Source organism: Pimephales promelas, chromosome 21 (genome assembly GCF_988280905.1).
Source record: "Pimephales promelas chromosome 21, fPimPro1.hap1.1, whole genome shotgun sequence".
Taxonomy (NCBI): domain Eukaryota; kingdom Metazoa; phylum Chordata; class Actinopteri; order Cypriniformes; family Leuciscidae; genus Pimephales; species Pimephales promelas.
The window spans coordinates 3,905,189-3,926,024 of record NC_142789.1 but is presented as its reverse complement, the minus strand read 5'-3'; the positions used below and the strand labels follow the sequence as shown (position 1 = coordinate 3,926,024).

Genomic DNA, 20,836 nt, shown 5'->3' with positions numbered 1-20,836 from the left:
GCCTATGGAGGACTGATCCAGCTCTCAAATTTAATCAAAAGAATCTTCATTTGTGTTCCGAAGATGAACGCAGGTCTTACAGGGTTGGTCCAGCATGGGGTTGAGTAATTAATGACATTTTTGGGTGAACTATCCCTTTAAATTTCTCAGACGATACCAATAGCCGATAATTGGCTGATACATCGGTGCATCTCTAACATAACCCATTGCCCCTGACTGATGTGCGGGAGGTTTTACATGGCAGTCTTTTCCTGTTGTCTCGTTTCTCGAGATCTGTTGGTGTTTGAGCTAATCTGCTCTCTGGCGGCGTGTGCTAATGTGGATTTAATGAAGTGTGGAGCGTCTTGAGTGATGGCTACAGTTCATAATCTCTCTGCTCTCTCAAGCCTGCTTTTCCAAGCTGGTCAGCGCAAAAACACACACTCACACTTTCTCTTTCAAGCTCCAGCTTAGCTTCAAGCAGAGGCCCTGCCTTCCTCTGTCACTCATGCGAAGCAGCCAATGGGAGTGAGGCGTTTCACTGGCATCATTATTCTGTTGATCTTGGGAAGACGGGGAAATCTCTGGATGGTACGGGGTAGGAGTGGAACTGGAGAAGCCAGTAACTGTTTTACTACAAGAGTGTGTATTCAGTTTTACAAACACTGCTGTCAGCATGACAGATTACACCTATTCCTGAGCGGAGGACTTTAGTGTGACGCAGCAAAAACTGGCATTTACTTCACCCGAAGTAAATGCCTGCTGCAGAGATCACATTAGACATATTAACATATTACGCAACGGAAAGTTTCTAGATTAATTTAGTGTTTTAGGGTTAGTGTGGACTAATTAAAGTTTTGTCACAATTTGAGAATTTTTGATTTTTTTTTTTTCATTAAAGAGGTGATGAACTGAGAAATCAAATTTTCCTTGAGCTTTTGACATCTAAGAGGTCATCACATTATAAGAATATCCTGTAAGTTTCAGAACTGAAAACGTCCTTGTTAGTCCAATAAAAGCTTTGACACCAGGCACGGCAAACGACTCGTTTGATAAGAAGATCAACGCCTACTTCAACACGGACAGTTTAGCCCCGCCCACCGATTCACGCATTACACGCATAGCTAAACATAGCTAACATAGGCGTACCTCGTGATGACAAACCGGATCGTTCTACCGAGCAATACAGAATATTGTGCCTGGTTGTGGAAGAAGACAGTCGCTGCATAAGCTTCATGGGGATTCCAATAGGACTGCATGGATAAACTTTATTTTTAATGACGTTCCAGCTGATGAGGTAAAACATCGTCCGTCTGTTCGCTTCATTTCACTGAGGATTGTTTTGTAAACAAGACTGGATTTGCAGACCGATTTAAGAGTAAAGAACGGTGCTGTGCCGTCTATATTGGAGCTGACAGGAATTGTGCAACACACGGACTCTGGGTCGAACATGTATGGCCGAATTATTCCGGTTGCCATTTTACAACATTGGACGTTTTCAAAACAGTTTTCCCCACATACACCGACAAGGTGAGTTGAAACTCATTAGCAGCAGTGGGGGTTTACTTACAGGTCTTCAGTGCGAGATGCCCATTAAAAATCGAGCGTTCCTGAGCTGGGTAGAAAATAGCTTATTACTTATTCATTTTGATGTTTTTGAATGCAAAAACGCGCATACACCAAATACCTAACGGTATGTGTTTATTTTTTTTTCTTTGTTTTGTTTATTGCATTTTTTTTATTGTTGTTGATTAAGTGGAACATGAAAGACTGAGGAATTGTGGACACTTGGGATTCAATGACTTTAATTCAATGACATGTCAACTAACTCTTATTGGATTACTATTAGTAGACTGTCTGTTTAAACGATGAATTCACTTCAGAATTGAAATTTCCTGATAATTTACTCGCCCCCACATCAACCAAGATGTTCATGTCTTTCTTTCTTCAGTCGAAAAGAATTTATTATAAATATATATACTTTTTAACCACAAATCCCCGTCTTGCACTAGCTCTGTGATGCGTCACGCATTACGTAATCACGTTGAAAGGTCACGCCTGTTCCGGTTCATAAAAGTAGAATAGTGTCAAAAACTCTAATTTTCTCCTCCAACATCAAAATTGTCCGACATTTTTGTTTTACCTTTTATTTTATTTTTTTGTAAATGCCGTTTGACTTAGTCTTTGCACGTTCGCTTTGGTCTGAACTTACGCCTACGTCACGCTTGACCTTTCAATGTGATTGCGTAATGCGTGAAGCTATAGTGCAAGACGAGCATTTGTGGTTAAAATGTAAATAAATGTTTATTCTTTTTATAAAATGGACGATTGTTTGTCTAGATAAGACTCTTATTCCTCGGCTGAGATTGTGTCGAGACTTTGAAGCTGATTTATAAGTGACTTTGTAACTACGTCAACTTATTCTACTAACCTGAACCCGAACCTAACAGTCTACTACTCTAATGAGTTAGTTGACATGTAGTGGCAAAGTTACTTATAATTAGCAGAATGTCTAAAGTGGACCTTAAAAATAATGTGTGTAATGCACCATTACAGCATTGGTACAGTATGTGTCTGTCCCTCAAAGCTCTGCACGTTCATACAGTGCAACCGTCACATGAGACTAATGCGTCATCAGTGACCTTGGACAGGACTTGCCCAAAGCGCAGCACAGCGTAACCCCTGCTGTCGGACAGGTGGCCACGTAACGTAACAATGGCCTCGACATACTCGTCACAGACCCACTGCGGCGAGAGCCAGAACCAAACGCACTTGCAATCCCCTCACAAGTCACCAGATTTGATTAATTCCTCAGAAGTCGAAGCATCGTTTCGGGATGTACTAGGGGTTTCCACAGCGTAGACAAACTTGATAAATTGCTATCTCAGCAGTAGCGAGACTTTCACAGAAATGTTCAACCCCTGCAGATGCATTTGGCAGGGCCGCTTGTCTCTTAACCTCCCTCTTTAGCACCATTTTCCCAGTCCTCAGGGGAACAGGCCCTTTTTAGAGCGCCTGCTTTTTCCCGACACTTCCCAGCGTACCTCAAATAATGTCATGGACTCTCATTTATTAATGTCCCGCCTCCTACACACAGCTTTACGAACAGAGGTCAGTGCATATTATAATACATGCATGGAGCAATAGATGCAGAGTCCTTCATTAATGCAGTAAAGTCATTACCGCAAATTATTCCAAGACAGGGTGATCAGGAAGCCAAAGTGGGGAAAGACTTGTTCCTAGGGGTATATTTTGTGATAAATACCAGCTGATTATCCCGCTTATTACTTACCAATTTACTTAGACCAATTTGCAGGTGTCGTCCTAATGAGCTTAATGAGAGTGTTCTTTGTAATGGATCAGTCAGAAAGACTCAAGACTCATTAAAGGGGTCCTATAATGCCCTTTTCACAAGATGTAAAATAAGTCTCTGATGTCCCCAGAGTGTGTGTGTGAAGCTTTAGCTGAAACCACGCAGATATTTTTTATAGCATGTTAAAATTGTCACTTTTTCATGGTGAGCAAAAACACACTGAATGCGCACCACATTCAAAAATGCGAATGAGCGTCTGCTCCCGGCACAGAGGGCGGAGCTTCAAAAGCGTGCGTGTGTTCATGCGTGTGTCAAAAACGTTTAGCCTTTTATGTTCAAACCGGAGTCACAATGATGGAAAGACTCAAGAAGAGTCTCAAGAAACACCACCATCTAGTCATTGATTAGCATATTCTGTCATTATAATATATAAATCGCGTTCCCAGGGGTGGGATTTATGTAAAATTTAGGGTTTAGTGTGATGTCACTACCTCATTGTAGTCCCTACCCACACTGTAAAAAATATTTTCAAGATTTGTTATCACAACATATTTTCTTTTGTCAAATCAACTTTATAATAATTTATTTAGGTGACATAACTTATTATTTTGAGTTTCTGATGGTTAAATTAATCTACTTCGTTGTATTAACTCAATTTTTCCAGTTCAATCAACTTAAAATTTTAAGGCAACCCAGGTTACTTACTTTTTTAAGTTAAACCAACAATATTTTTTTACAGTGCAGAGGTGGAAAGTAACAAATTACGTTTACTCGCATTACATAATACAGTAGTTGTACTTCTTCTTTAAGTAGTTTTCAAAATCGGTACTTTTAGTTTTACTTGTAAGTATGTTTTGTTTGAAGTATTTTACTTTGCTACATTTGAAATCATATCCGTTACTAAGTAAAAAATATACAAGGGAGAAAAAAAACTAACTTTTTTTAAACAGACAAAAGTACAAGAGAAGTTTTCCAATGTTTTCACTGACCAACATGTGGTATTTTGTAAATATACACAACTTTTCATATGAATTACTACAAAAAAAGTTAGGACAGAGGCAAAATAAAAGTGAAAAGGTTATAAAGGTTAGATTATCCAACTCTTTTGAAAGAGTCCACAATGAGTAGGCGAATTGGAAAAGGAGCTTCTCGGTCTTTGCAAGCAAAGATGGGTCATGGCTTACCACTTTGTGCCAAATATCATGAGAGATTCAAAAATCACATTTCTCAATTTAACATTTCTCAAATAATTTATGTCTTTCACCATCTACCACACATAATATTGTGAAAAGATTCAGGGAATCCAGAGATGCCAGCGAGTTCTCTGTGACTCGCATATGAAGGTCTCACTGACATGGAGGCTTATTTTTGGATTGTAAAGAGACATAAACTGCCATGATGACATCTTTCCTGGGAAACAAGACAATGCCAGGCCTCATTCTGCACACGCTAAAACTGAGTTGTTTCTAGACACTCTTCAAGAGATCTGCCTCTTATTAAACATGTATGACTCATCATGAAAAGGAGAATGGGACAATGAGGGGGCCACAGATATGTTGGATAAGTGGAAGTCTTATATCAGATGAAAATTGGGCAAATATTCCACTAGCAAAACTGCAACAATTAGGCTCAATCCCAATTCACCCCTTGGCCCTACCCCTTGTTTTCAAGTTAAGACAGAGTTACAAGGGACAAGGCGTTGAAATATTCCCCTACGAAATGGAACGCAAGTCATTCACAAAGTTTCCTTCCCTGGTCCTTTGCATGCTCAATAATCAATTATTAATTATGAAATGTGATCATAAATTCAGAAGGAAATCGAGCTGGCGTGTTTCTGTGAGGTCTGTAACTGAAGTCATGCTGCGGTGGGTTTCGTTCACAACCACAGAGCAGTTGAAGACCTCTGGATTAATCACTGCTCTGAATATTCACTGCAAAAATCCTACAACGGCTAAATATAGATGGCTGATTAATAAAACATGAACACATATGGGGGGAAGGGGAGTCTTAATCTAATAGTCTTAAAATTGGTGGAACATTTAAGAGTCTTATCCAATGAACGCAAGGGAGAATCAAGGGGAAAAGAGTGGGGTGGTCTTTGATGTAAGAGCAAAACTGATCCAATAGGTTACCGTCGAAGCAGCTAATCCAGATCAAGACACCCTGGAGCGACTCTGGGGACTGAAAGACTGATCTGCAAAGCTTCAAACACTATGCCATTTACAGCTTTGATACTGGTCTAAGATCAGTGTGGAAGGAGATATGTCAACCAGATTTTATTGGTGCAAAAATTGCACTGCAATGCTAAAATGTTTGCCAGGGTTGTCCCAGGTGTTTTGTATGGAAGCTTGTTTCTGCCACAGAATAAAGCATTTTAAAAGATAATTAAAAACTTTTTTCTCATAATTGTCAGAATTAGGTGATACAAACTAACAATTGTGTGTTATAAAGTCAGAATTGTGTGATAAACTCACAGTTGCGTGTTATAAAGTTAGAATCGTGTGATATAAACTCATGATTGTGTGATATAAACTCAGAATTGCATGTTATATAGTCAGAATTGCGAGATATAAAGTCAGAATTGCGAGATATAAAGTCAGACTTGCGAGATTTAAAGTCAGAATTGCAAGATTTAAAGTGAGAATTGTGAGATATAAAGTCAGATTTGCGTGATATAAACTCACAATTGCGTGAAACTCAGAATTGCGAGATATAAAGTCAGAATTGCGAGATATAAAGTCAGAATTGCGTGATATAAAGTCAAAATTGCAAGATATAAAGTCAGAATTGTGAGATATAAAGTCAGACTTGCGTGATATAAAGTCACAATTGCGTGAAAGTCAGAATTGTGAAATATAAAGTCAGAATTGCGTGATATAAAGTCAGAATTGCGAGATATAAAGTCAGAATTGCGAGATATAAAGTCAGAATTGCGAGATATAAAGTCATAATTGGGTGATATAAAGTCAGAATTGCGAGATATAAAGTCAGAATTGTGAGATATAAAGTCAGAATTGCGAGATATAAAGTCAGAATTGCGAGATATAAAGTCATAATTGGGTGATATAAAGTCAGAATTGCGAGATATAAAGTCAGAATTGCGAGATTTAAAGTCAGAATTGCAAGATTTAAAGTGAGAATTGTGAGATATAAAGTCAGATTTGCGTGATATAAACTCACAATTGCGTGAAACTCAGAATTGCGAGATATAAAGTCAGAATTGCGAGATATAAAGTCAGAATTGCGTGATATAAAGTCAAAATTGCAAGATATAAAGTCAGAATTGTGAGATATAAAGTCAGACTTGCGTGATATAAAGTCACAATTGCGTGAAAGTCAGAATTGTGAAATATAAAGTCAGAATTGCGTGATATAAAGTCAGAATTGCGAGATATAAAGTCAGAATTGCGAGATATAAAGTCAGAATTGCGAGATATAAAGTCATAATTGGGTGATATAAAGTCAGAATTGCGAGATATAAAGTCAGAATTGCGAGATATAAAGTCAGAATTGTGAGATATAAAGTCGCAATTATCTTTTGAAATGTTTTATTCTGAGGCGGAAACAAGCTTCCATAGTTTTGAGTGTTTTAGTGTGTTGGTACTTTTGATATGAAAAGTCTTCAGCTTTCAAATTCAGTCCATTGATGATGAAATTCAGTCAATAAATGAGGTTTTAGCGTGTGGTGTCTTTAATGTGTGGTGACAGATCGCAGTTCAAGCATCTCGTGAACCGGTCATCCTCTTTAATACTAGTTACAGCAGCAAATAAACATGAATGAACATCAGGGGAAATGTTGAAAGGTACTGTACAACTTGTCTTATATTTCGCGTAATTGCTCAATCAACCACGAAAAGATATCAATAAAACAGCTTGTGAACTTTGTCATATCACATAACTTATACAGGCAGACAGAGCTGAAATATCGATTTAAAGAGGATAATCATCCCTCTTATTATCAACATCTTCAATTCAATTCAAAACCCAGACGACTCGGACTTGTTTAGAACAGACATCAGCCATTCAAGGTAAGATATGGGAATCTTTGTGATCAAGGGACTCTACATAGGCCACATAGAGTATTTGTACTGTATTAGCAATTGTGAATGCAGGACTTGCTTCGTGATATATTGGTTGTCAAGACTCGGGTTAATCTCTCCTCCTCTCCTGCTTTGCTTTCATTTTTCATGTGCCAGCCGCTCTCAGCTGATGGTCCTGTGCAATCACAGCGAGTGCTGGTCATCTGTCACCAGATTGACCTCTGTGACGCCGGACACTGCTTTAGCCTTGTGTCAGCGCTGATGGCCGGCTCAGGTCTCGGCAGACCCAGTGTTCGAGCTGGTTTTCAATAAAGCATTGTTGATTCAAATGCTTCATCTCTCTGTTGCAGAACCCCTCGTGTTAAAAGTCATGGGTGTTTATAGTGCCGCCACGCAGGGATCAGTCTGTCATTTTGGTAACACTTAACTTGAAGGGGTGTGCATAAGACTAATATAACACCTTCATAATCATAACATGACATATGCATGTTTGTGGCAACTGTCTTTAAGTGTCATTTGCTCAGTTATGACATTTTTAATGCAAATATGGCATTGTTCGAGATAGTCTTGGTAATGACACCTTGACATAAACCAATACATCATAAGCAACGCATTCTCACCCCAAGGCGTCACCTTTGACCATGCTTCAATATTTGACGTTTTAGGCGCCCTTTAGCGTCACTTACATGACGCGATCCTACGGCGTCATCTAACTGACGCTAAAGGAAAGCGTCTGTTAGAGGACGCGGTTAGGTTTAGGTGTGGGGTGGGGGTAGGGTACACGCGATCCTAGGGCGTCATATAACTGACGCTAAAGGGCGCCTAAAGCGTCAGATATTGAAGCATGTCCAAATGCTTCCCAAGGCGTCAGTTAGGTGACGCCTTGGGAGTGAGAATGGGCTGTCATAAGCTGTCAGTGTCTTTGTCATGACAACTTGACATTACTAAGACGACACAACCTGTCATAAACATGACATAGCAGATGAATTATCAAACTTAAGAAAGCACCTAGCTTTATTGGTTAACATTACATTAAACTGTCATGCGTTTGGTTTTGACTTTGGCTGTCATGAAGCCATTATAACTTTTTAATGACAAATTCAATTAGTACCACTGTAGTTGAGGTCACGAAAAATATTCACGACACAGTTATAATGCCTCATGACAGCCAATGTCAAAGCCAACCACATGCCAGTTTAACTTCATTTTATGTCTTAAACAATGTCATATTTGCATTCAAAATGTCATTATTGAGCGAATGACACTTAATGACAGTTGTCATAAACATGCATAAACCCTATATCATATTCATAACATATGTCATGTCATGATTATGAAGGTGTCATGTCAGTCTTATGCACACCCCTTCAAGTAAAGTGTTACCCGTAGGCTATAAACGAACTGCCCGACTTCAATGTCACAATCATTAAAGGACAACTCCGGCGCAAAATGAACCTTTGGTCTAATTACACATTGCTACCTAGTCAACCGTTATCTGAGATTTGTTTTCATGATTGCCGAATGTAAATAGTTTTATCTCTAAAAACAGTTTAGCCTATAGCGCTAGTATAATGCTAGTATATAGGGCATAGAGCAATGACAAATAAAAATCGCTTGTTATTACCACTAACAAGGCTCAAAATAGCCCCACAGTTACACGACAGCATAACAAGGGTCCCTACATTCAAACCGAAGCATTGAGAACTTTTTCAGTGTCCAAACAGTTTAATAAGAAGATATTTTATACACACAGTCAACTTCGCGAATACAGGAAGAAGCCATCTTTGAAAAATAGTCCCTATCAGTCGATCTACGAGCGCCGATCCAAGTGCGCTGAACTGTGCCGAATCTCATATGGTCCGTTGTTTCCAGAAGAAACACAAACACAAACCGTTTACTTCCCTTCAATATGTACACGTAGCCTACTGTTCGCGCTCACCTTATTACCTTATTCACATCTCACCAGCGCACTTGGATCGGCGTTCGTAGATCGACTGGTAGAGACTATTTTTCAAAGATGGCTTCTTCCTGTATTCGCGAAGTTGACTGTGTTTATAAAATATCTGCTTATTAAACTGTATGGACACTGACAAAGTTCTCAATGCTTCGGTTTGAATGTAGGGACCCTTGTTATGCTGTCGTGTTACTGTGGGGCTATTTTGAGCCTTTTTAGTGGTAATAACAAGCGATTTTTATTTGTCATTACTCTATGCCCAATATACTAGCATCATACTAGCGTTATAGGCTAAACTGTTTTTAGAGATAAAACTATTTACATTCAGCAATCATGAAAACAAATCTCAGATAACGGTTGACTAGGTAACAATGTGTAATTAGACTTAAGGTTCATTTAGCGCCGGAGTTGTCCTTTAAGCTTCTGACGACTTGTATTTTCTCAGAAAGTTTGAGTTAGAATAGTTTGCGGGAACGATTGTAAACACAACATGATGTTTAATGTCCATGACAACCTCTGTGGTCCCATTTTATTATCACTTGTTAGCAACAAGCACCCAGCTCACAAAAATATGTTCTAAAGGCCTGGACACACCGAGCCTACGTCAAAGAACTAGCGGCGATGAAAGCTGACTGTGTTGTCACCTCTCGTCGGCCAAAAACCTGTGCTTGAACACACCAAAAGGACTAAAGGAGAATGTCAACTCGCATGTCTGTTCTCATGCACTGACTCGTTCTCTAAGCTGAACAGCCAATCAGAGTTCTCTCTCTTGCCGACATGCTGAATCAGTCCAAAAAACCCCTGACGCCATCCGACTAGAGCCAATGGTGCGGAACAGACAAAAAATAATAATAAGTCGACCTATGCTCAAAAAGCGCAAGGCCGAGAGACACGTTTTTAAAAATGTTTTAGAAAGCGTTGTCATGCACGAGATGGTCCAAAAGACACGAGGCACGAGTTATGTCCGTAGCACGTGTAGAAAAACATTGGAAAAGTAGCATGGTGGAATCCAAAACCGCATTCTGTGTGAACGGCCCAAGAGTGTTTTGCAAATGTTCACATTAAGTAATGAAAATGTTATTTCTGAATGTTCACTGAATGTTCTAAATGGTAAAGTCCCCCTGTGGTGAAAATCCAGCTTTTAATGTTGTTTATGTCTATGTGGTGTTTTAAATATACTTTAAGACAAACCATGTGTAAATTCATAAGTCGACAGCATTGCTGAGTGTTTTCTCCTTAAAACTGCAGTGAACCAAAGACAGTCTCAAAAACACGGTTTGAAATCGCTGGTGTTTCTGACGTCACAAACTACCTTGCAACCAATCAGATCAACGTGTGATCGTCAACCGGTGGATCTCTGAGCTGAGTGAGTGAGTGGAGGCGGGCTCATTAGCTAACTAATTAGATTTTACAGTGTAGTAAAAACAGACAAATTTCCAATTAAAATGTTCGGTTATGGATGCTTCGGTTATGGGTAGGTTTAGTTTTGGGGTAGTGTTAGGGTTAGACCACTAGGAGGCGCCTTCTGGCCCATATATATCTGCGTCTCATATTGACGCTAAAGGGTGCCATGTGCGTTGGATGTCTACGCATTGGCAAAAGCGTCAGTATATGACGCCTTGGGCTGAGAACGGGCTGGACATTTCCCAGATAATCCATTTGAGTCACATAAATGTCAGTGTAAATTACAGTATGAAGTGTTTCTTCAGCAGCAGATGAGTCAGTCCGTCCAGTCATCGGCTCAGAGATCAGTTTAACAGACCCTTCGCCGGCCCACAGTATGGAGGAACGGCCCTTACATCTGCACAATACTGTGCTGACGGGTTGGAGAACGTGTGACTAACAGGTCAGCGGTTATAGTGTGGGCAACATCTGTGCAGATACATTCCCTCTTCTACCCTAAACACTCCATTCCTGCGTCGCAAAACACGTGATGAATGTGTGTCATGTCCTCTTTCTCTGTATCTGTCTTTGGCTCTGTTTCTGAAGAGCAGCTTGAGAGGCGAGATGAAAGCCGCAGTGTGTGTGTGTGCGACGGATGAAAGGCTTCGTCGAGGAGAAAGCTTGGCCAGTGGCGTCTCTGCCATGTCGCAATTTGTTATGCAGCTCGTGCCAATATTCTGATGTGCAGTTACATGATTATATGGACTGATGCGTCTTTCTAGGAGACAAAACTGATCTAAAAAACACATATTGTGCAGTATTTTTTATTTCATTGGATGCTGAATCTCTTCTCTGATGACGAGGGCGGGGCAACCTGTCACACACGAGACCCACCAATAACAGACCACAACCATCCAATCAATTCCTCACAGACAAAATCAAGCCCCGTCCACATTTGTTCTTGTTTCAATTTCTTGTCGACCTTAACAAGCAGTGTTGTAGTACTTGAGTCAGTCTTGAGTATCTTCCACAGATTTATGGTACATTGTGCTTTAATCAAAGCAGCTCACAGGTATTCAATGCTTTTATCAGTGTGTGTTCCCTGTCAGATCCGCTGAAACACCGTAAAAGTAAAAATGTGCAGTTTGATTTTTAAAAAAAAATGGTACCCTGGTTTGAATCAGTCCCTTCTAATAATACTTTTGACTTCATCTACATGTTTCTGGGATTAAAGATTTTTAACACCAGCGGAGCTTCAGAAGTTCATGCAGGAGTTTTGAAGGCACCAACCTGCTGAAATTCGGCAAATCAGAGATCAATTCTATCAAAATTGCAGATTGTTTTTGCCCAGTAGCTTGTAAACACAAACTTTTTGCATTTAAGTAAAAGTTAAAACACTTTAACAGAATATTTAAAAGAATACTTCTTATGGAAATATACTTTACGATATTATACTTAAAGGCACTCTATGCAAGATAACATCTTCAAAGTCATTTCTCATAGTAGGGTGAATCATCCTGATAGTAAAGCTGGAAAAAAACAGCATTGCAAGTTTGAGAGGAGCGCCCCCGACAAATCTCACGAGAATCACAACATGCTTTACGTCAACGACGTCACACACATCAACCACAACATTTCAGACGTGATACTCAAAGATAGCAAAAGCAAAGAAAACGCGGTCAGAAGAGACTAGGAAAAGGAAAAGAGTTCAAAAACACATTTTTTTTGTGCTAGATCTCTTATTTAATGCAACAAAAAAAATGCACAATATGCAAGATTTGTACCTCAATATGACAGATGGCTATCAGGCTGTGACTGCAGAGACGCTTTGCGTGAGTGGTATTTACGACAGTAACATTAAATACAAGTACTCCACAGCGACTCTAGGGGTCACTGTTTGACAAAAACGGAATAATAATGTGCATAATTCCTGCATAATGTGCCTTAAAAGTAGTTCACTTTAAAAAAAAAAAACTTTTGCTGATAATTTACTCACCCCCATGTCATCCAAGATGTCCACGTCATTCTTCTTCAGTCGAACAGAAATTAAGTTTTTTATGAAAACATTCCAGCATTTTCTCCATATAATGGACTTCATTGGGAACCAAACGGTTCGAGGTCCAAATGAGAGTTTCAGTGCAGCTTCAAAGGGCTTTAAACACCAGACGATGAATAATTGCCTTATCTAGGACCCTTCGAGTCATGACTCGAAAAATGATTTGTTCATTTTGATGAGTTTGAACAGGAGAGTCATGACCGCTCATCACAGAACAGAGCAAGGCGAGCATTTGTGCTTATAAAACTTAAACATGTTATTTATTTTTTAAATGACCGATCGTTTCGCTTGATAAGACCCTTATTCATCGTCTGGTGTCGTTTAAAGCCCTTTGAAGCTGCACTGAAACTCTCATTTGGACCTTGAACCGTTTGGTTCCCAATGAAGTCCATTATATGGTGAAAGATTCTGGAATGTTTTCGTCAAAAACCTTAATTTCTTTTCGACTGAAGAAAGAAAGACATGGATATCTTGGATGACATGGGGGTGAGTAAATTATCAGCAAAAGTTTTTTCAAAAATGAACTACTCCTTTAAAAGCCAAGTGAATATTGTTTTCGGACACTTAAATTGATGTTAATTGCAATTAAATGAAAATGTAGTTTGGATTTATATGAAATGCTTTAGAGATATTTTTAACCCTCTTAACAGGTCTAATTTATATATTTATATGTAATTTAATTTGCATAAACATATCATTTCATAGTTACTTTTCTTGTTATTATTGAAATATGGTAGTGTGCTGCTGAATGCACTGATAAGCATTTATGATAAACTACAATATACTTCAATGTCATTTCATCTGAAACTAGTGTGTCTTGCAATTGAACATATGTGTAATTACACATTTGTAATGATAAAGTTGCAGCTAAGCATATTAAACAAACTTTAAATGTTAAAAAACACTACATTCACTTTATAATCAAGCACTTTCCATGATTTATTAGTCAACACATCAACATAAGTATACTTTTATTAAAACTGTAAAAAACAAAAAAATATTACAAAAAAGTGCATTTTTGAAAGTGTCCTCTCTGTAAAGTGGTCTCATTTCATTATTATCTTCACATGGATTTTGAGGTACACTGACTAGTACATTTAAGCACATTCAGTACATTTAAGCGCACTTCTATTCGCATTGGGCTTGCCAGATTGAGAAAGTGTTTCCAATTGTTTCTCTTATTTTCACTTTACAGGTAAAGTGGTAATATTAAGTTACATCAGCATCACACAATGCAACACCAAGCAGCCTTATAACAAACAGAAAAATATAAGCAGTGGCATCAATATATAAATATATTTGAAGTTAGGGATATATCAGTGTTACTGGATATTAGTAGGGACACATTCCTATAGCGTCCAAACTAAATGGATCATCGTTTTGATCAGCGGATATTGTACCGCAGTCTCCAACATCATTGGGGAAAGTCAGTTCAGCAATATGTCGACATATTACTGGGACAGTGTGATCAGCTCCAAATCCAAGGATACATGTACACCACCTGTCTGTGTCCAAACAAAGGGCTTTTAACACATTTCAATCACTAATCCCACTTTAGCCGATCAGGGTGAAGAGTTTCCACACTCCAATAGAAAGGGATGCACATAAGTTTGTAGAAATAATAACAAATTGCGTCAAATACTAATGCCTTTTCACAGCCCATTCTCACCCCCAAGGCGTCACTTAACTGACGCCTGGGAAGCATTTGGACATGCTTCAATATCTGACGCTTTAGACGCCCTTTAGCGTCAGTTAGATGACGCCGTAGGATCGCGTCATGTACGTGACGCCTAAAAGGGCGCCTAAAACGTCAAATATTGAAGCATGGTCAAGAGAATTGGGGTGAGAATGCGTTGCTTTTCACCACCACCACAGAACTAGGACGGAAGCAACACTGAACAACTCCAATTTGCCACTTATTGGAAAAGGATCTTTGTGATAGATTAGGCCTGTCTTGGCTAATTGCATTCATCCGCTTTAATGAAGCCATTGCAAACACTCTGTAACTTGAAATAATGATTCACTTCATTCGTTCGTCCTTCAGCTGCAGCACGAATCTCAATCTACCGCACATACTCAGTGTAAGTAAAGGTCAGTCAAAGACAGCGATTCACAGCTGTGACTGGGCAAATGCAGAGAAGCTCTTCAGGTTTATCTTGAAACCAGCTCACATCATGGATGTGCTGATCCATCAGTCACGGGGAAGCCCGGCGCGTCACCGCAGCATCAGCACCAGCACCTCAACACAGTTCGCAGTGCACGAGCATGAACATGTCAATGATGCATGTCATCATCAGGCTCAGCATGTGCAAATACATCATGCCAGTCATGCCAGCGTTGTGGTTTCTCGAAAAACTGCAGCTGATTCTCCGTGCGCAGTACAGTCAGATATATGCAGTAAACAGATACACACACACATAAATATACATATATATCCTCACCTGTGCTGTTCGTGTAAGCGACACGCGTGTCGGTAATGATGCTCGGGTCACTTCGAGATCTTCCTCTCTGCACAACGCGATCTCCTGGTGCCTCTGATGTGGCCATGGAGATGAAAACACACCACAAAACACAGAGAAGCCAATCTGCGTGCGGGAGTATGAGCAGCGAGCGATGGATGTGATTCACTTTGACAGCAACAGCAGCGCTGGAGGAGGAGAGCGCGCGTGCGCGTGCATGTGCGCGCGCGTGCTGATGATGGGGAGCAGGCACATCTGGGGGACCATCGGGTTATCATCATTATTATTAGAATTTATTATGTTATAGGTATTGTTTTATTCATTTATTGTTTTTTTAATTTAAAAACGAATTGCTTTTTAATGTGTCATGTTAATGTGTTAATCAAGAATCCATGTGGCATCTTGGTTTTATATAAGGTGGCGTCTCGTTTAGCTTAAAAACCGTGATATGTCACATAATCAGTGTTATTTGACTTGCTCATTCAAGAGAACTTAGAGGAACTCTTGAATGATTGCCTAACATGTGATGCCCTCTTGTGGGCTCTTTATGATAGTGGAGCCACACACACGTCTGATGATCATGCCACAATTTAATCAAGCTTTAAAGCAAGAATAGTCTGATATGCTATAATCGATCAAATTAGACTGATTCACACTAATTTTGTCCGATCAGCAGATATTAAATTTGGTATCGATCAACTAAGTCACCAAAACACGGCACGCCAAAATCTATGGCCAAAATGCGGTAGGTTTTACATAGGAAAGCCGGAGTCGGACTGATATTTTTCTGATATTTAGAGATGAAAACGGTCTACAACGAGTAGATTTATGAAGCAAGTATTGCACAAAACCACTACCTTTATTTTAAGCATTTATACATCACTCGCTTGTTATATAACTTTATTATAACCTATATCACTGGGTTCTAACTTACATCTTCTATAAAGATTTATTAATGCAATTATTTAAGGACATTGCAGACTTATTTATGTTTCTGTAAAAATAGTACTCATATGCAAATGTTATGAATATATATGAAATGCTGCTTGAGTTACGACTCATTTGGCCAGCAGATGTCCTCATCGGGCCGTGTTTCTCCTTCTGAGTTCAGAACAGTGAATCATGGTTCAATTGATTCAAAGATTCAGAACTGATTTCTACAATTACGAATGTAACAATTTTAATTTATATGCACCAATACAACAATACTTGGCAATATTTACCAATAAAAAAATACTAAAATATTTTAGGGCTGTAATTCCGTGAACATTTTGACTGATGACGAAAATGAATCGTTACAAAGCTTTTGAATCGATTCAGAAGATCAGTCCTCCACACAGATACAGTAAATATGGCTGAACGCGGTAGTGAATCTCGAGATGACATTGTAGCAAATAATTTAGGTAAAGCTGATCTCAGAAGTGTTCTGGTTACAAGTGTTTTGAATTTAGAAAAGCTCGACATCGACCTGTACAGGTAAACAAATGTATTTTTCAAAATATTGAGTCTATTAGATTTAGTTACTTAGCACCAGTAACATGCTTCCAGTGAGTTATCTGATCTTTAATAATGCTCTCAAAACGTCAGCACAAAAACTGTATGGAACGTTTTAGTTGGACGTTCTTTTAACATTCAAAAGTAACATCAATAATGTTTGTAAAATTCTAAAATGGAATGTTAACATTCGTAAGAAAACATCCTTTTTAAAACATGTAAGAAACTGTAACGTTCAAACTGGAATGTTTTGAACTTTCGGCGAACATTCAGTAATAACGTTTTAAAGGGATAGTTCATCCAAAAATAAAATAATTCCATGGGGTATTTACTCATTCTTAAGCGATCCTAGGTGTTTATGACTTTTCTTGTTTCTGGAAAACACAATATGCATTGTTAAAAATATCTCAGCTCTTCCAAGATTTGTAACTAATTGGAGTGAATGGTACCCTAGATTTTGAAGCCCCAAAAAAAGCACATTCATCCATTATAAAAGTAATCCATACTGCTCCAGAGAGTTAATAAAGGCCTTCTGAATCGAAGTGGTGCATTCTTGTTAGCAAAATGTCCATATTTATAACTTTATAAAGCAGGGAAGAGCGATAATGATATTTTCTAATATAACTCTGTTTGTGTTTGGCTAAAAGAAGAAAGTCACATCATGACATACACATAGAGTAACTTGATGGTGAGTATATTCTGGAATAATTTTCATTTCATATTCAAGGGTGAACTAACCCTTCAATAGCAGCTTTATGCAAATGTTCTTAGAATATATTTTTGTCAGCTGGGCTTCTAAACTAATAAAGGGTCCCATGGTATTACCATGTTTTTCTTTTTACAGAGGGACACATCACTGGGTTCCTCGCACTAAACGCCTTTTCGGTGGCCAGATTGTTGGACAGGCTCTTGTAGCCGCAGCCAATTCAGTCAGTGAACATCTCTATGCTCATTCACTGCACTGCTACTTTGTGAGAGCAGGTACACTCAGATCTAAACTCAGATATCTAATCACACATGAAAAGTTTGGTTTTCCCTTTATTTCTCAATAATTGTGTGTTCAGGGGACCCGAAAGTACCTGTGCTGTACCAGGTGGAAAGGACTCGGGATGGCCGCAGTTTCTGTGTGCGATCTGTGAAAGCCATTCAGCACGGTCAGCCCATACTGATCTGTCAGGCTTCGTTTCACATGCAGCAGCCGAGTCCACTGGAGCATCAGTTCATCATGCCCACCGTACCTCCACCGCACACACTGCTCACCGTCGAGGAACTCATTCAGCGCTACCTCAGGTCTCAGAACAAAACTATGTGTTTCCCATAGTCAATTGATATTATAAGTCATATATTATGCAGAGTTTGAAATAAACTTTTTCACCCACCGGCCAATTTAGCTACTAAATTTTACAAAGTACAAGTAAAAGTACATAACCAGCCAGTGTTCATAACTCTCTGCTTGCCTTGGCTTGATTTAAAACTGTAAGCTTTTAATAATGTTTTTAATTCCAGTGGTACTGGTGGATTTCCGCAGGAAATTCGAGCATGTCATTGCGTCACACTGTACACATAAAGAAGAGTCTCGGCTACTATAAGCTATATTGAGTCATTACGTCACATCTGCACACATAAAGAAAAGTCTCGGCTACAACACCAAACACCAAATTGGCTCATGATTTGACAGTGTCACTCGCCACAGTTGGTGTTTAGCCGCATTTGGTGGGTGTTCATTTCAAACCCTGACTGTTTTTTTCTTTACAGTGATCCAAACCTGGCTGATAATACGCGACAGGGCCTAAATAAAATACTTGCTGATGAAGTTCCTATAGAGATCAAGCCTGTCAACCCACCTGATTTTTATAGACATGTTGCCATGGAACCAAAGAATTTATTCTGGGTGCGAGCGAGAGGACATATAGGTAAAATGAGCATGTCATCTTCACCACTTCTTTATAGTTAAAACCACTTATAATGATGCAGTTCAAAAATATTAAAAATAATGATGCAAAAAATTGCAAATATGGTATATTTACAAGTAAAAACCTGTTGTGTTAATTTTGGATATTGACTGTACTTGTTTAATATTTCTGAATGTTGTATGGGTTGTGTTTTAGGACCTGGTGACATGAAACTGCACTGTTGTGTGGCAGCGTATGTATCGGACTACGCTTTCCTGGGGACGGCACTGTTACCGTACCCAAATCATAGGGCTCAGTTTTCCGCCTCTCTGGATCACGCCATGTGGTTTCACAGCACATTCAGAGCAGACGAGTGGATGCTCTATGAATGTGAAAGCCCATGGTCAGGTCAGTAGCTTCCATCCATTCTTGCATGTTTACGTAGTTCATTAGTAATGCACCGCATGATTCCATCCCAGATTTTTAATGTGAGTATTGGGATATCGCACAAAAACATGCCGAATAGAAACAACAACATGTGTTTAAAGTCCCCCTGTGGTGAAAATCCAGCTTTTAATGTTGTTTATGTGTCTATGTGGTGTTTTTAATATGCTTTAAGACAAACCATGTGTAAATTTATAAGTCGACAGCATTGCTGAGTATTTTCACCTTAAAGCTGCAGTGAACCAAAGACAGTCTCAAAAACACGGTTTGAAATCACTTGTGTTTCTGACATCACAAACTACCTTGTGACCAATCAGATCAATGTGTGATCGTCAACCAGTGGATCTCTGAGCTGAGTGAGTGAGTGAGTGGAGAAGGGGCTCATTTGCATATTCATAGAACCACGCATACTAAATGATGGTATCGAGTTACATTCAACTATTTTAAGGCATGAAGAAATTTTTCTGAGGAAAAAAACTTTTAAATATGTAATTTTGGTGGTCAAAGATGAGTTTTAAGGAATACGATTATTGACTACTGGGAGACTTTAAATTCTTCAAAATAATGCACTCATTTGAGGCGTATAATTGTTTTATTCTATAAGAAGACTTGCATAAGCTAAGATGGAAACACATTTACTGAATAAATCCCTTGATGCGGAACAAAAACCTCGTGCGACTTTACCTCATCAGAGGCTGTGATTGGATAATTGGAATAACCAGCGGACCAATCACATCGCAGCATCTCACATGTTGGTTTGCTGGATCTGAAACGTCAAAGTCTGTCATCAGAATGATTTGGTTTAATTCCCTCCAGAAGCGTCTCACACGATTGTGTTCCCAAACACCAGCATCTGAATGCAAGAGAACAAACATGACAGTGTTTATTGTGTTTCAAGAGACGCTCTGAGACTAACTCATTTATGATTTTTAGGAAAAAATAACCCGAATGCAGCAACTTCCATTTTATTTATATAATTTGTGCTAGGATTTTGGTCTCTTGAACACGTGTTGTTTGATTCGCAAATGTTTTACGTGATATTCCAATTTTGTGCACAAGTTAAAATTGCAACTTTGCATGGAAACATAGCTAGTGATGAGTATATGCGATGATAATAAACAAACACTATTAGTATGTTCATACATTGGTCCAATACACCTGTATTTCCCATCAGGCAGCAGCAGAGGCTTCGTCCAAGGCCGTTTGTGGAGACAGGATGGTGTTCTCGCAGCTTCTTGTGCCCAAGAGGGAGTGATACGAGTCAAGGCAGTTTCTCTGAGTAAACTATAGAGGATTGAAATATACTGTTAAATAGTGTTGAATTCTTGAGATGCCTTATGATAGTTGCCAAGATGACTTTTTAAAAATGTATTATTTCTCATATTACCATAGACTGTAAAAAAATGAATAATACATTTAAACATAATTACAATGCACAATCAATTTCAAGATTCCAGTTCTGTAGAATATGGCATAACAGCACTTACATGCTTTGCTTTTTTGTCCCTTGTGCTAAAATTGTCTATTTAGGCTAACCCTGTTCAGAATGATGAAGACATGTCTTTGCTTATGAACAATGGGGTTAAGTTACCTTTGCTGTTTAATTAACAACTCTTGAAGTCTTAAATGACACAAACTCGAGTCATACACTGCAAGTTGTAAATGTTGACACTTGACAGTTTCGAAGTGTAAACAAGAAATGTAACTATTTATCATTTATTATTAAACTAAACAATCTGAGGTTGTGTGGTAGTACATTCGTCATTTAGTAACAGTTACTATCGTCTTTAGCATAGACATAATAAATATAATGTCTATGGTC

At 38.8% G+C, this 20,836-nt stretch overlaps 2 protein-coding genes across 2 annotated transcripts in view; one reads left to right on the top strand and one right to left on the bottom strand.

The window, feature by feature from the left end:
• The window catches only part of phactr3b (phosphatase and actin regulator 3b), a 75,109-nt gene extending 59,791 nt beyond the window's left edge, over nucleotides 1-15,318 (bottom strand). The window contains exon 1 of the mRNA XM_039663368.2: nucleotides 15,167-15,318. Within this exon, the coding sequence (XP_039519302.2) occupies nucleotides 15,167-15,272 (106 nt within the window). The 5' untranslated portion in view covers nucleotides 15,273-15,318. The remainder of the gene's footprint in view (nucleotides 1-15,166) is intronic.
• A 1,182-nt stretch (nucleotides 15,319-16,500) lies between these two features.
• Nucleotides 16,501-20,754, top strand: acot8 (acyl-CoA thioesterase 8). The gene is made up of 6 exons (XM_039663248.2): nucleotides 16,501-16,660; nucleotides 17,523-17,659; nucleotides 17,743-17,968; nucleotides 18,434-18,591; nucleotides 18,787-18,978; nucleotides 20,189-20,754. The coding sequence occupies exons 1-6, from the start codon at nucleotides 16,536-16,538 to the stop codon at nucleotides 20,302-20,304; spliced, it is 954 nt and encodes a 317-aa protein (XP_039519182.2). The 5' UTR covers nucleotides 16,501-16,535; the 3' UTR covers nucleotides 20,305-20,754.
• Nucleotides 20,755-20,836: the final 82 nt, after the last annotated feature.